This window comes from Miniopterus schreibersii (assembly GCF_964146895.1).
Source record: "Miniopterus schreibersii genome assembly, chromosome: 4".
Lineage (NCBI taxonomy): Eukaryota > Metazoa > Chordata > Mammalia > Chiroptera > Miniopteridae > Miniopterus > Miniopterus schreibersii.
The window spans coordinates 63,360,074-63,376,117 of NC_138105.1; the positions used below are offsets into that span (position 1 = coordinate 63,360,074).

The window sequence follows — 16,044 nt, forward strand, 5'->3', positions numbered from 1 at the left end:
ATTCCCCCTTAGTGGAAAGAATTTATATGCCCTGTAACTAGCCCCAGGGTCGGCCCCTAGGCTCCTGCTTGCTTAGACAGCATATATACTAAAATTGGGACCATACAGAAAAGATTAGCATGCCCCATGCATAAGGATGACACACAAACTCCTGAAGCGTTAAATATTTTGCTTTTCTAATATCTGTGGGTAGGGAAACCAAGGCTGGGTAAGAAAGTGCCTTAATCGAGGGCCCTCCCAGCCTCAAAACCCATCCCTAATTCCTTCAAAAGCTAGTTCAATTCTTTATTTGCTTTACTTTTGTATTGTTCATAGGTGAGGAAATCGAGGTGACTTATCCAGTTGAGGGCCCTTCTGAACTCAAACCCCATCCCAAATTCCTCCTCCAAAAACTGCTTCTATTCCTGCTAGACTCTCCCCAGTTTGGAAGGTCTTCCCCAGGAAGACATCCTGGGACTGTAGGGTAGGGTGTACCAGGCAGAAGGCAAAGCCTGGACAAAGGCTTGGTGGCCAGGCAGCCTGGGAACCAGCTGGGGAAGAGGGGCAAGAAGAACCCCACACAGCCCCACTCCCTGAGACCCAGTCCTGTCCTCTGGGAACCTGGGGATGAGTCCCTTTTGCAGATGAGAGCCTCTGAGCTTGTTACTCAAATATCTCCTTTTGTTCTCCATACTAACCATTTGGATTTCTGTTATTTAGTGACTACCTTTAAAACTATTTAAATGCACGTTAAAATGGAATACAGTACACCCAGTGCCCACTGGTTTCTAACACGGTGCCCCAATAAAAGGAACTGGACTCCTTGGAGAAATACACAAGCCCAGCCTGAGCATCATGTAATGGCAGAAGTCAGGACCATGCTCAAGAAATAAAAACCCCACAATGATGGTCCCTAAAGAGACAGAAGCCCTGCTGGGCAGCTCAGTTGGTTAGAGTATCATCCCAATACCCAAGGTTGCGGGTTCGATCCCTGGTCAGGGCACATACAAAAATCAACCAATAAATGCATCAATAAGTGAAACAACAAATTGATGTTTCTCTCTCTCTCTCAAATCAATAAAAAAAGACAGACAAAGGAGCCAAACTTGGAATCATTTTTGCAACAAAATTAAGTAACACTGCATTATAACCCAAAGTAGGAAGTAAATACCCATGCCTCCACACTGCTATAAAATGATTGAACAAATTCATACATGAGTAGAAGAGACAAACCTCCTGGGCAGAATTCTCCATAATTAATGTAGATTCTCTGCCCTTAGGGAGATGGAACTAAGGGACACCAGAGCCACTAGGAGCTGGGATAGATAGGCTCTCTCCCTGGAGCCTCCAGAGGAAGCAAGGCCTTGGGACATTTTTGAGTTTGGATTTCTGGCCTTCAGAGTGGGGAGGCAATAAACCCCTATTGTTTTCAGTCTCAGTGTAGGTTATTTTATTGCAGTACGTGGTGTTTTGTGCTGGCTGCCCCAAGAACCGCACTCAACAGACTTTGGAGGTCATACAACTGGGAAGTGGCAGACCTGGAGTTTGAGCCTGGGCACCCAGGAGGGGCTAGGGCGGCAGAGCCAATGCCCAGATGCTCCCAGCAGTCTCCCCACCCTCCAGGTGTAACTCAGTGCCAAGCTCCTATCCCAGGCCCTCAGCCCTCAGTGACCAAGACCCAAGCACATCCTGAGCATCTGTTGTGCCTCCAGCCCTGCCCCAAAAGAAAACCCCACATCTGGAGACCAGAGCACCAGAAATTTATTGAATTCTCCACTTTCCCCAAAGCGCAATTAGCCACACCACACACAGGAGTGGGAGGGTCCCCCAACCCTGCTTTTGTGGCCCAGGTCAGGGTGACCAGCATGAGGACACCCCAAAGCTATAGGTCAGACTCAGGCTGGGGGATAGGGAAGTGAGGGAACATGGAGAGGGGAAGGTGGTAGTGGGAGAGTGGAGGCTTCTGGCTGGAAGTCCCAGACTCCCAGTATGAAGAGAGGAGAAAAGATGGGGGGAGGGGTTGTAGAGCAGGCAGGGCCCCCAAGAGCCACCAAAAGGCACCAGGGGAGGAAACACATTCCAAAAAGAGGGTAAAACCAGCCTTTAAGATGCAGCTTCTGTCTTGGGTCGCAGGACACCAGCATGCAAATGCACACACACACACACACACACACGCAATATGTAATGCTCCTGGGGTGAGGGGCAGCACCCCAGAGATCCCCCAATCCTAGCCAAAAACTGGGAGTCAAGCAGGGACTAGAACAAAGCGCCCAATTTATCAGTTGGGGCATTTGTTTTTTCTTCCCAAAGGGGACATTTAAAAATCTACAACACATCATGCCAAATTCATTAAAAATGATAAAAACCTAGGCTCCCCTTCCTTGCTTAAGCTTCAGAATGGGCTAAGAAAGCTGACTGAAGAAGGAACATGGAAGTGGACAGACTGGTTCTTGCCACCCAAATACAAGTCCCAGAGAGGAGAGTTATGGCTAGTAATATGGGATAGTCTAGGGTGGCTCCAGCTGCCAGCATTTACCTAGAAGAGCTGGGACGGGATGGGGCCAGGGTGAGAGTGCCACCCCAAGGGGGATAGCATGTTTCCAAGGACAAATTCTAAAATTAACAAACATATTTCAGTGGATGGTATAGGAAATCTTGATGGGAAGAGGGCGGCTGGCTGATATCAGCTGCGTTGCTCCAGGTAAGCAGACAGGAGCAGCCCCGGGGGCAGGAAGTCCAGATGCCGATTGCTGACCTTCATCTGCCTCTTGCCCTCCAGGTCAGCACCTGTAAGAGGTGTCAAGAATGAAAAGAACCTAAGAGTCATGGCACACATAGGTGCCGTGTTCTTGGCCCTTCCCTGCTGGAGGTCACGGGAAGCTGGCACTTCGGGTCTGGCTGACCATGACGGGCTCACAATAACAGCTACAGCTCCATGAGAACCCATTTCATCCTTTCTGTTCCTTACCCATATTCAGACAGACATACTGAGATACACAGGCCTGAGGCCAAGGGTACACTCACAGCCTGGAACAAGTGTCCTGCCTCCTCCCAGGTCGCCTGCTTCCATCCCTGCCCTAGTGGAGACTTTGAAGCTCTCAGACCCACCTGGAGGCTTCTGCCTGGCTGTTCCCTCTTCCCTCTTCCCCATCTTGCCAGGGCCACTCCTTCTCTGTATACAAGAAACAGCTGGACTCCAGCAGAGAAGCACCCCCTAGCCCAGCCCCCCTCCATCCTGAATCTATGAGAACAAAGACAACATGAAGATGAGCCATCTTGGGGTTGCCATGGGAACTGTCTCCTCAGCAACTCTGGGCAGGAAACAGAAAGACAGGTAGAATGGGGCACCTGCAAACACCCACCCTGGAGAGCTGTATCCTGAGGCCACCCTCCTTGGTAAGCAGGGACACAGACCCTAGGAAGGGGCACTTGCCAGAAATCATATGTGGCACAGCAGAGGGGAGTATGGCTAAATGAAGACCCTGCAGACACTGGGGTCCCCTCAAGGCTCAGCTTTATCACCCCCCACATAGGCCCCTCTCTCCCCCTGGACCTGAAGATGTGCATGGGGGGTCTGTGTCCACAATATCACCCTGTGTGGGGCCAGGACCACAGGAATCTCTGATGAATTAATGCAGCATCCCACTACCACTGCTTTGCCTGTCCCCACTCCCTCAGAAGCCTCCCACTGAGTAAACACATCCCATGTAGCCTCAGTTTCCTCAAGCAGAATGGGCAGAACTGGCTCACAGGGGGCACTGCAAGGCTGCCAGACACTTACTGGCTGAGATGAGGTCCATGTACTGGCAGACAGCATGGAGTAGGAGCCTCTCGAAGCTGTGGAGAAATGCATGGTGAGTGGCCATGGGCTGAAACCATCCACCCAGGAAGGGAGCTTACTGCACCCACCCCCACACAGCACCTGTTGTCCAGCATGGCCGTGTACACAGCCTGGGGGGACACAGAGAAGAACCTCAGCAGCCGCTCCTCCCAGGTCTCCAAAGTTTCCTGCAGGAGAGATAGGCTCAAGGTCAGGCGGACTTTGGGATCTTGGTCAGGCTATCTAGGAACCCCCATGCCCAGGGCAGCCTCCGGAGCTCAAAGCCTTGGGTTCCTATGTGGCCTCTGACCCACAACATGAGGTTACTTAATGGGTTCCAAGAATTCCAAGCATTTAGAAATCTTCATATCTTTGAATGCCTGCACGTTCTGCCTAGTGAACTCCTACACATCCTGTAGTGCCCACCTTCACTGCCCCTGACCCTCCCACCCTTGACCAGCCCTAGGTCCTGCATTCTGATCACACTGGTGTGTATCCTGCCCTGTCTCCACTACAGCACGTGCACTAACTGGTGTCCCCTCATGCTGCCTGCAAATGAAAAGTTGAGATAGGCAGGTGGGGAAAGACAGGTCCAGCCTGGTACTCACCATGGGGATGCGGCTCCGCTTGAGAACAGCTCGCAGACGCCGGCTGATACGCTGGAAGCACTCTCGGGGCGTATAGGCCGGGTCCTCTGCAAGAGTCCAAGGCTTTGGGCAGCAGCTGAAGCAAACAGCCTGCCCACCCCCTCTGGGCTCCTCCCCACCTGTCCCTAGTCCCACCCCACACACTAGGCCAGGCCCCTATCCACATGTCTGGCCCTCCCACCACCCATGCAGGACGCACCTCTCCTCCGGTCCACCCCCCGGCTAGGCCCCCTTCTCCGCGCCTTGCTCTTGCTCTCATCCTCCAGGTATCGGAGGACCCGCTCCTGCTCCTCCCCAGAGCGGTTCATGAAGTCGTTCCAGACCTGGAACAGAGACAGGCAGGCCCTGGGCTAATGATGGTGCATCTCTGGGTCTCAGTTTCCCCACCTTGCCAGTGCACACAAAGGGCCACAAAGTACATGGAAATACTCCTTGTGGACACCTTTGCCTGCTGGACCTGCCAGGAGTTCATGGGGCACCTGAGGACCTGCTTCTCAGGGGAGGGGTATCTGTATGGATGAGAGATGAATCATGGGTATTGGGAGGTTCTGGGGGGGTTGGGGGTTCTGGCTTAGTTTGGGGACCCAGAGGGAGATTGAAGGGGCATTCATCAAGGGACCAGAGGTGGGTAGGTACTTCTGGTGAAGGCACTAGCACAGGCAATGCCTGGTGGTGGGAGCCAGAACAGAAACACAGAGGCCAGTGTGACTGGAGCAGAGGAAGAGAGCCAGGGGTTAGGGAGCCCCACCTCTACATAGGTCTCATTGTTGCAGGCCTCTGCGAAGATGCCAGGTGCCGCAGGGGGTGTCAGATCCCCATCCTCCAGACCAAGTGTGCCCCCGTCTGTCTCCAGCAGGGTCAGGAGGTACTGGGCTAAATGGAAACAGATGGTCTCTGGGCTAGAGTGTGGCATTTGGGGGCCCCCCAGGCTCCACGGAGACCGGCGGACCATCTCCCCCCCACCATTTTTTTGTTAATCTTCACCCAAGGATATTTTTTCCATTGATTTTTAGACAGAGTGGCAGGGAGGAAGGTAGGGAGAGAGAAAGAGGGAGAGAGAGAGATTGATGTGAGAGATACATCGATTGGTTGCCTCCCGCACGAGCCCTCGACCAGGGCTGGGGATTCAACCTGCAACCCAGATATGTGCCCTTGACCGGGAATCAAACACTCTAACCACTGAGCCACAACGGCCAGGGCCACCTCTCTATATTTTACTCTCTGGCTTGCACCAGCCTCCCCACCTCCACACTTCAACTGTCTTTCCCAGAAGGCACAAAAACCAACCAGCCTCCAGAACTACTCCTACCTCTCCCTGCCTTGTTGAACTCCTATACACCCTTTAAAGCCCCAGTTCCAATGCCTAAAGTTCCCTTTGGCCCAGCCCCAGCATTGCCCAGCTCAGGGCCAGGCTCATGGAAAGGGCAACAGATAATTCCAATATGCACATCATTTTCATCTGAGGCCTAAGAACCCCCAGGAGGTGCCCCTGACCCCTGCTCACTGTTCTCTAGGCGCTGGAGGCTCTTCCGCCCTTTGGCCTTGGGCACAAGGTCTGAGTTCCGCACAGCCTGGTTGATGAAGTGCTGCTTCCGCTTGGAGGCTGAGAACCTCTTCACTTGGGAGCCAGCTAGAGCGGGCAGGCATCCCGAAAGGTGCCTGTGGGCCGGGGTTGGAGCGGGGAGCAGTCCTCAGGGCCAAGACAGGCCAGGACCCGCAGAATCCTATCACTGCTGTTCTACCATAGTCATCACCTGCTTGGTTTGCCTCAGCAACGGGAGCTCATCCCCTGCCATGTGTGTAGCCCTGGACCCTTAAAATTTCATTGTTTCATTTTCACATCACCCGAAATGCAGGCATAATTATGATGACAGATTAGTAAACTGAGTCTCAGAGAAGAGAAGACACTTGCCTAAATTCACACATCGGGTGGGTGGCTGAGAAAAGTTGCTCTCCCCTCCTCCAGGCTTCCAGATTTCAGCTGCAAGCTGATGAGGCCCAGAGTGTACAGGATTTGAACACCACCATCCTCTGGGAGTTTCTCAAAGACTTAATTCACCTGAGCCCAGCTGCCTTGTGCTCCTGAGTCCCCCTCCCCCAATGTGCCTAGGGACTAGGACCAAGACCAGGGACAGAGCTGGAGTGCCCCCATATCCAAGCTAATCTTCCCTCCTCAGAGTAAATGGCATTAATTATGGAAATGGATTAGCAGAGCCACCAAGCCTCCTGCTGGGGACCAGAAGGACAGATGCAAGGGAGCAGCAGGGGGCTCTTGGATGGAAACTTCCTGGCAAGGAGAAGTTGCTGGGCCTTTCTGTTTACTTCCTGACAACCCCAAACCATAGGATGGTCCCCTCCATACTCACATAGACCACAGGATGGTCCCCCACTGGGCTCAGAAACTCTTACCCTACAGGGTGGCAATAGTGGATTCTGGCCCTTAGGGGATCTGGGGTGCCAGGATCCCCTTCCCCATGTCCTAACTACCTTCCCCCCATTCACTCCAGTCATCTCCTGCTGCTCCTCCAATAAGCCAGGCACAGTCCCACCTCTGGGCCTTTGCACTGGCTGTGCCCTCTGCCTGGTGCACTGTCCCCTAGACTCTGAATGGCTCACTGGCTCACTTCCTTTTGGCTTCTGTTGAAACCTCCTCAGTGAGACTGCAGCCTCTTCTGTTTAATACCTTATTGCTTTGGCTTTCTGATCACTTTGTACATTCTACTCCACTGATGACTCCTCACCTCTCCCAATAGATCATAGTCTCCCCTGGGGCACTCACAGCCATGCCTGGCACACAGTAGGTGCTAAAAACAAAAAAAAAAGCCCCTGCTAGATCAGATGTCCTGGAAAATCCCTGTGGATGCCTGTGGGTCTGAGAGAAGATACTCAAAGCCAAGAGAAACTGGGACAGGTGCCCTCCCCTGGCAACCCAGCCCCTGTCTGCTTGGTTTCCTCCTGTGATGGGGAGCTCCCTCCCTCAGGCACACCAATGATCATAGCAACATCCCTGGGTTGAGTGTTCACATATCAAATCAGCACGGGATCCAAACTGAGAGTTGACTCCTGGAGGCTCAAGCACTACCACCCCAAAGCTCCAGATTCGCCCATGGCCTCCCTGAGGTTCCAGTGCCTATGTCTCCACTCCAGGAGCTGGACAGAGTCCAGGATGGCAGCCTGGTTGGGCCGATAACAAAAGCCACATCCGGTGGGGGGAGCTGTCAGAAGACATCAGAGCAGGGCAGGACTCAGTGAGAGAGCTCCAGCCCTCAGGGCATGGGACTCTTTGAGAAATGGTGCTTCCCAGCACCTCCAGAGTGGGAGCAGAGCTAAGATTTGAAGCTGAGTCTGAACAGGAGCCCTCCCCCCCCAAAACAGAAGGAAGCTTCCTGCTTTGTTCGTGGGTCCACAGAGATCTGTGGTGGGTTCCTCAGACTAAAGCCCACCTAGCTAAGACCCAACTGGTCCCTCCCCTGCTCCACACCCCCCCATGGCTCCCCAGCACCCTCAGGGCAAGGCCCAGCTCTTCCTTGATCTGGTGTTGGAGGCCCTATCTTGTACCCAGACCACATGGTCTGTGGCTGGTCCCACAGGCATTCAGGAGGCTTACTACCCTCTTACAGGCCTCAAGTGCTGAGCTGAGCACTGGAAAATGAGTCCACCATCGATTCAAGCTTGCTAACTTCAATCTGATTCCAGCAGGAGATAAAAAGCACATGGCTTGGGGGGGTGGGTGCTGGACTACCCCCTACTCCAGACACAGAGAGGACAAGGCATAAAGGGGATGGCACAATTACCCAGCAAGTCAGATTTGTAATAAAGGCTGTGGGAAGGGTGCTGGATATCAGTATAAACTTTATATAAAATATCTCTACATGGCAAAACATCAATGCCTGACCCCATCTCTCCCCTGGGGGCTTTCTCTGCTCTGGCCACATGGGTCTCTCCATGTGCCTCAAACTAGCCAGAAACAATATACCTCAGGATCTTGACATGTGCTGAAGCACCCTTTCTCAGCTCTTTCTGGCCTCTGCTCAAAAGTCACTTCCCCAGGAACTGCCCCACCCCCACTAACCCAGTCAGCTCTGTTTGCATGCTTCACCAGTTGGCATCTAAAATCAGCTGGTCCATGTATGTGTTTACTCCTTAATCCTCACTTTCCTTGTTAGACCTGTGCAATGAGGACACAGGATGAGGTTGTCTTGGTCTCTGCTGTGTCTCCAACACCAGTGGGCCCACAGTGGATGCTCAATAGCTGTTCATCTGCTCTCTGTGCCACCCAAAGAGACCACTCTACAGATAGGGAAACTGAGGACCCAGTTGGGGTATCTGAGGCTTCCTGGACCTGCAGTCCTTGAGAAATGTGTGCACAGTGGACAGACCCAATGGTGAAGAGCTGCTAAGTCAGGTTAAGTTTGGGGGTATCAGGCCCCATTACCCCAATTCTGCTCCCTGAAATGGGGGATTTTGACACCACTGCCCTAGGCAAACATCACCTTCTTTGACCTGTCCCCTCCCCCAGAAATGGGCTAGAGAGGAACCTACTTCCCCAAGGGGAAACCAAGAGGGCTCAGGGCTGAGGTGACTCAGACTGGGTGGGGCCAACTGGGGCCACCCACAGCAGTGGCCACACATCCCAAAACATGGGTGAGGGGCACTCATGCAGGTCAGAGGAACACACCTGGCAGGTAAATACCCATTTTGTGTAGTTAAGTCCCCTTAAAAGAAGTATTGTCTCTCTTTCAGGTAAATATCCGTATCTGTAGAGACCAGTAGGGCCTCAGGTAACTATCCATAGGAGGTAATAACATAAGGTAATAATAAATAGCAATAAAGTAATAATAAATATAATAATAAAATAACAATAGAAATAATGGAATGATAAAAATCCTTTCAAAATAATAAAACTAAAATAATAAGATGTTTAAGATAATTAAAGAATGGATGCTCCTGTGCTGGGCACCTCAGGGGGCACAGAGTCACTGACCCCCCAGCCACTGAGACCATTGCTATCTCATTTTACAAGTGGGGAAACTGAGACAGGGAAGGGTGGACCACACAGTTTTCTGTGTAAACACTAGGGTTCAAAGGAAATCCTGGGGGTGGGGGTTGTCTACAGCCATATGGGTTCGCTCCGCTTGCTTTCAGTCTCCCTGCCGGGACAAACAGGTCCGGTTGTCCGAGTTTTAAGCCCCCGGCCACCCTGGATTAATCTGGGTATGTAGCAGGAGATTAACCATAGCCCTGTGTACCCAGGAAGGAGGCTGGTAATCCACGTGGGAATCCAGCCTGGGCCGTGGGGTAAGTACCCAGCCTGGAGACAGGAACTCCGCGTGTGGATAGAAAGCCCGGGGACACCGCCCAGTGGCCGCCTCACCAGAGCCACAACAGGCGCACAGGACCCCCCGACCGTTCAGTACCCGGGACTCCAGGGCCCCGGGGTCCTGAAGCCCACAAGCGGAGTGCGCCCCTCCACCCAGCCAATACCCTGGCGAGTCGGGAACGGGACTTCCCCAGGTAAACACGCGGTAACGATAAACCCTCCACTCCCACCGGCGTCTAGGGGGTGCCACGACCTAAAGGGGCGGGGCGGGGCGGGCTTGGGGCTGTGGCTGGGCGGGTATACTGAGGAAAGGGGGCCCCGGAGCCCTGGGGGGCGCGCTCCGCCCGCCCCACCGCGCTCACAGCGTCCGCCGCCCGCCAGGTACGTCCCCAGGCGTCGCCGCCGCCTCCGAGCTGCCCTCCGGGTTCTCCAGCGCGACCATGGCTCGGAGGTCGCCGCCGACACCCCGCCAGGCCTCCTCTGGGCAGGCAGGAAGTGACGGGCGCACGGAGGGGGGCCGGGGCGGATCTTGGAGGCTGGCGGCGCGGGGCGGGGACCGCTGCCAGGAAGGCGGCCCGACCCCGGGCTGCGGCCGGAGGGAGCTCCGGCCCCGGGGGGCAGGCTGGGGAACTGAGAAAATGCGGTGGGGGTCGGGGGTCGGCGCCCGCAAACCCAGGCTGTGGGCATGGGCGAGCACCCAGCCGGGGGAATGGGAAACTGAGGAGTAAAGGGGAGGGACGGGGATGTCCTTTTCGGAGGCAGTGGACGAATGAAGTGACCCATACTCTCCGCCTCCCCAAGCAGCCACGGCGCCTTTTCTTCCACCAGCTCCCTCAGTCGTTCATTAAAGTGTAGCCCCTGGAGCACCAGCTGGGTGCCTCAGTTTACTCATCTCTAAAATTAGGATGTCAGGCCCTGGCCCTGTGGCTCAGTTGGTTGGAGCGGGGTCCAGTACCCGAAAGGTGGTGGGTTCGGTCAGGGCACATACCTAGGTTGAGGGTTCAGTCCCACGGTCAGGCTAAAGCAACTGATGGATCCTTCTCTCTGTCTCTCTCTCTCTCACTTCCTCTCTCTAAAAAACTCAGTTGAAAAACACACATATCCTCAGCCTAGCTGGGGTGGCTCAGTGGTTGAGCGTCGACCTGTGAACCAGGAGATAAGGGTTCAGTTCAGGTCAGGGCACATCCTGGGTTGGGGGCTTGATCCCCAGTAGGGGGCGTGCAGGAGGCAGCCAATAAACGACGCTCATCGTTGATGTTTCTATCTCTCTCTCCCTCTCCCTTCCTCTCTCTGAAATCAATAAAAACTTATTTAAAAAAACAAGCGTATCCTCTGGTGAGGACTAAAAAACAAAAAATAAAACAAAAAATTAGGGCATCAGCACCCACCACTTTTGCCTTTTAGGTTCATTCATTTAACGGATGCCTCCTATTACATGGGGCCACTTCTGGGCTCTGTGGACCCAGCAGTGACCAAGACAGATTCCTCCCTCACTCAGTCCCCACTGAGTAGGGGACTGGCAAGCTGCGAAAGCAGGAACTGTGTGCCAGGCAGAGGGAACGAATAGCCAATGCATCTAGAGTGGCCAGAGCAGAGAGAGAGAGGTGGAGGGGAGGGGGCAGGCCCCTGAGCCTGGTGGCCCTCTGGTGACAGATCTGGTGACAGAGGGCAATGGGGAGTCATGGGAGGGCTTAGAGCACAGAATTAAAACTGCTCTAGAATCTAGACTCCATCCTTCAGTCTACACCACAGGGATGCAACCCACCAGATTCAGCCAGGTGCAAACTGTACACCACAAATAACTCAATTATCTTAACAAATAAAGAGCAAGGGGGGAGATTGCAGGGATGGGAGTGAGTGTGGAGGTGGAAGTGGGCATAGAAGGGATAAATGGTGATGGGGAAAAAAAATTTTTTTTTAAAGAGCAAGGGGAAAAAGAAAACCAAAGGAAGAGGAACAATGAAAAGACTCCAAAGTACTCATACTGTGTAACTTCATACAGATAAAGATGCAAAAGAAATTAATGGTGGTACATGTTAGGAGAGAAGGGAGAAGTGAGAAGGGGGTTCTGGGGCCCACAAATGTTTGCTCTCCTGCTCTGGCCCATGATGAGTAGCTGCTCAATAAATGTGCCAAATCTAGAGTATACAGCCTGAGCCTTGACCTGACGGGGGCCTGACTCCCAGGGAACCTGGACTGCACCTTCTTCAAATCTCCTGGACCCTCGGCCTGTCAGTGAGCTGCTGCTGCTCCCCAAATCCCCCCCCTCGAAGGTCCAGCCACTTGCTGAGTGCTCCCTCAGGTCCATTCACCTCAGCAGCTTCCCCAAAATAGTTCCTTTATCTCCACTTAACCTTCCCCTTTCTGATTTTTATTCTGATTTGTGGAGAATAACTTTAAGGTATAAAAAGGGTGAACAAGGAAATGTTCCCCTTCCCCTGGCTCTTTGTACTCCCCCCTGGAGAGAGGTGATGTGCTTTGATGCCTGTGCATATCTATTCATTTCTCTCCCCTCCCATTTTAGCCTTTTTATACATGTGGTAGCATCTTTTTCTCTGCTGCATAGTATTCCACAACGACGACCATCCTGGTACATGGGCTAGTCTCTGGGGTCCATTTCTAGGTGTAGGTTTTCAGGATCAACGGTGTCCTTTGTAAATTGCCCACCACCTGGTCCCTGCCACCAGCAGCACAGGTGTCCACCAGCAGTGCAGGTGTCTGCCAATGGCTGGCCATGAGCCGGGAAGTGGACACTCCCAAGAGGTCTGATTTGCAGCAACCCAAGTCCAAAGAGAGAGAGAGAGAAAGAAACATCAATGACAATGATGGGAGAGTACTGTCATTGATCGGCTGCCTCGCCTGGACTGGGGATCCAACTGAGATCTCCTGTACTGAGGTCGATGCTCAACCGCTGAGTCATGCCAGCCGGGTGATACTGACTTCTTTAAAGAACAGGCATCTTCTAACCGACCGACAGACACTGGGCAGTGAGACTCTATCCCCTGGTCAGGGTGGGTCCTTTCAGGGTGCATAGTAGCCTCCACACAGCCTACCCCACCCCATCCCCACTCTGCCCCAACCTCCCCTCCAGTGGGTCTTCTCCAGCGCTCTCACCCTGACAGTTCAGGGGGAGGTGAGAATGGGGAAAAAGTTGCTGTGTGGATGGACAAAGGGCCACAGGCAGGGGAAGGAGTGGCGACTGACTGCAGCAGAGGCAGGAAGGTGGGGACAAGGGGGTGGGGAGGTTGGGTATAAATGCCAGGCGGCTGCAGTACAAGCAGAGGCGCGGCTTAGGCCAGTGGAGCCACCCTCCAAACCAGGTGGCTTCCAGCAGAGACCCTTCCGGCCCCAGGCAGCCTGGAAGAGGGTCTCCGCTGCGATCCCCGGCGCAACCCCGGAGAGTGATCGGTAGGAAGAGGGCGGCAAAGTCATGCGCGCCCTTCCCAGGTCTGAGCCCAACGCGTCCTGGTGGGCGCTGGCCAACGCCTCGCGCTGTGCAGGCTGTGGCGCCAACGCCTCGGACGGCCTCGCCCCTGCGACGTGGTCCGTGGACGCCTGGCTCGTGCCGCTCTTCTTCGGCGCGCTAATGCTGCTGGGCCTGACAGGGAACTCGCTTGTCATTTTCGTCATCTGCCGCCACAGACAGATGCGCACGGTGACCAACTTCTACATAGGTGAGCACCCCGGCCCCCCCGCGGTGCCCATCTGCCATTCCCCCACCAGCCATTCCCCCATCTGCCATTCCTGGGGTCGCCACAAGGGCCGAGTGGCCCGCTGACCCCTAGCGGTGCCACCGAGCCCTCCCAGAGAGGAGTCTCTCCCCTGCAGGTCTCCAGTCTTTCCTCTATTGTCCACATACCTTAGGTTAGAGGTCAAAACTCTGGCATTGGAGGGTTCATGCTGGCGCAGCAGTTAAAAGGGAGGTTGGAGAGCTCGCCCCTGCCACTGGAGGAAGATGTCCAATTGAAATGTGATTCTTATGACACAGTATCTGATGAAGGAAAGCAATAGGGGGCGGGACTGCTTGGTCCATAGGATCCCAGTTTGCAACTTCTCCTACAGTGGCTCAGTTTGCACACTTGTGTGATGGGGTGGCCCACCACAGGTGAGTGCTCAGTTAGCGTTCTCCATTCTGTGGTGGATGTTGGATGTTGGGTGAGCACCACTGTCTCCAATTTTCAGACAAGGGAACTGAGGCTCAGGGGGACAGGGGCCTGCTCAGGCTCTCCCAGCCTAGGCAGGGGTGAGCAAGGCCCACTGAAGCTTGAATAGCTGTGAAGCCAGTGTAGGGGGATGTTCGAAATGTAAAAGGGGAAGACTGGAGGAGGTAGGGAGCCTTCTGGAGCTGTCCTGCTGATCACTCAGACAAAGGTGAGTGCTAGGGAGCTGGGCCAGAAGTGTTGGGTGGATGAGGGCCGGCACCCCACGTCCAGAGCCGCACATCTCCTGCCTGCAGCCAACCTGGCAGCCACGGACATGACCTTTCTACTCTGCTGTGTTCCCTTCACTGCCCTACTCTACCCACTGCCTGCCTGGGTGCTGGGTGACTTCATGTGCAAGTTTGTCAACTACATTCAGCAGGTGGGCTGGAGGCTGGGGGAGAGGAGCTGGGGAGCTAGGGGGTGGGTCTGTTTGTGGGCAGATAGATGCCATGGGAGAGTTTGGGGCCCAGTGGGAAGTGGGTTGGGGAGTGATAGAGTCTGGTGGATAGGCTGGGAGGAGGTGTAGCCTGGACCCAGTGGTGGAGGGTGGAGGACCCCTGACACTGGGAGGGGAGGGATACATATAAGCACTGGGTGTTGGAGATGAGAACAGGGAGGATGATGCAGGTTCTTGCCCCCCTGTCCCTAGGATGGCTCTGCCTCTCCCTGTCTCAGTCTCTGAGTCTCAGTGGACTCCCAATGGTCCCCCCAAACCCCCACCATTCTGGGGTTCTCTCTGGTATTGCCCCTCTCCTGACCCTTCAATTTGTGGCCCCTGAAGACTCTCCCAGAACATGTCCTGCCTGTGCCTGAGTGGTTGGACATTTGTGTGGGAGGCGGTGACCCACAGTGTGGGCACAGACAAGGCAGGCCCCAGACGGGGGTGGGGGGGCGCGGGACGGGGATGACGGCACGTGCCCAGCTCCCGGCCCTCCCAGGTATCGGTGCAGGCTACGTGCGCCACTCTGACCGCCATGAGCGTGGACCGCTGGTACGTGACGGTGTTCCCTCTGCGCGCCCTGCACCGCCGCACGCCCCGCCTGGCGCTGTCCGTCAGCCTGGGCATCTGGGCGGGTGAGTGCAGAGCGGGGGCACGCGGGGTGGGGGGACACGTCCTCGTTCCCTGGGCACCTTCCTACTCACCACCTCTCTCTGGGCGCCGGTCTTGCATCCCTGGCCCCCTCGTGCCCCTCGTTCCCGGGCAAGGTCTTCAGCTGCGCCTGTGGTGCAGGCTCCGCTGCCGTGTCCGCTCCAGTGCTCGCCCTGCACCGCCTCTCGCCGGGGCCGCGAGCCTACTGCACCGAGGCGTTCCCCAGCCGCGCTCTCGAGCGCGCCTTTGCGCTCTACAACCTGCTGGCGCTCTACCTGCTGCCGCTGGTCGCCACCTGTGCCTGCTACGGGGCCATGCTTCGCCACCTGGGCCGGGCAGCCTTGAGCCCGCCACCCACGGACAGCGCCCTGCAGGTGCGCCGCGGGGTGGGTGGGGGAGCGGCAGGGGTGGGGTGGGCGCATCAGGAGGAATCTGAGGGGGTGACCCAGGAGGGGAATCTGAGGGGCTAAGGAGGGCAGCTCTGAGGGAGTGTCCCACAGCCTCTCCTCCTCCCACCTCTCTGCACCCCCAGGGGCAGAAGCTGGCGGGTCGAGCGGACGCTGTGCGGGCCAAGGTGTCACGTCTGGTGGCGGCCGTAGTTCTGCTCTTCGCTACCTGCTGGGGCCCCATCCAGCTGTTCCTGGTGCTGCAGGCCTTGGGCCCGGCGGGCTCATGGCACCCGCGCAGCTATGCGGCTTACGCGCTCAAAACCTGGGCGCACTGCATGTCCTACAGCAACTCGGCATTAAACCCGCTGCTCTACGCGCTCCTGGGCTCTCGCTTCCGTCAGGCCTTGCGTCGGGTCTGCCCCTGCGCTCCCCCGCGCCCGCAGCGTCCCCTGCCGTCTAGACCCCCCCATTCCCCTGCCCCCCGCGGAGCTACCCCGCCTGGCCTCCCACCCCGACCCCAGGACGCCCAAGCCCGGGAGCAGCGGGCTGGGGCCCCGCAGGCTGTGCGTCCTGGGGGAACATGCTGCCCCTCTCTGA

General features: G+C 55.5%; 2 protein-coding genes across 4 annotated transcripts; one reads left to right on the plus strand and one right to left on the minus strand.

Annotated features, from left to right (window-relative positions):
* Window positions 1–1,718: 1,718 nt before the first annotated feature.
* On the minus strand, window positions 1,719–10,266 carry R3HDM4 (R3H domain containing 4). 3 transcript variants are annotated; one of them, XM_081135299.1, is made up of 9 exons: window positions 10,129–10,266; window positions 5,951–6,105; window positions 5,195–5,319; window positions 4,646–4,769; window positions 4,408–4,493; window positions 3,902–3,987; window positions 3,761–3,816; window positions 3,088–3,151; window positions 1,719–2,766 (listed from the first exon to the last, which is right to left on the minus strand). In XM_081135299.1, exons 1-9 carry the CDS (start codon window positions 10,206–10,208, stop codon window positions 2,760–2,762), a joined length of 783 nt encoding a protein of 260 aa, XP_080991425.1. In that variant the 5' UTR covers window positions 10,209–10,266; the 3' UTR covers window positions 1,719–2,759. The 3 variants fall into 3 exon arrangements, with proteins under 3 accessions (XP_080991425.1, XP_080991424.1, XP_080991426.1); XM_081135298.1 differs by lacking the exon at window positions 3,088–3,151; XM_081135300.1 differs by lacking the exon at window positions 3,088–3,151 and having other exon boundaries at window positions 1,719–2,795.
* A 2,930-nt stretch (window positions 10,267–13,196) lies between these two features.
* KISS1R (KISS1 receptor) lies at window positions 13,197–16,044 on the plus strand (the record flags this gene model as incomplete). The annotated part of the gene is given in 6 exon segments (XM_081134005.1): window positions 13,197–13,440; window positions 14,223–14,347; window positions 14,907–15,042; window positions 15,200–15,432; window positions 15,591–15,892; window positions 15,894–16,044. Coding segments are annotated over 6 exon segments (1,191 nt in total).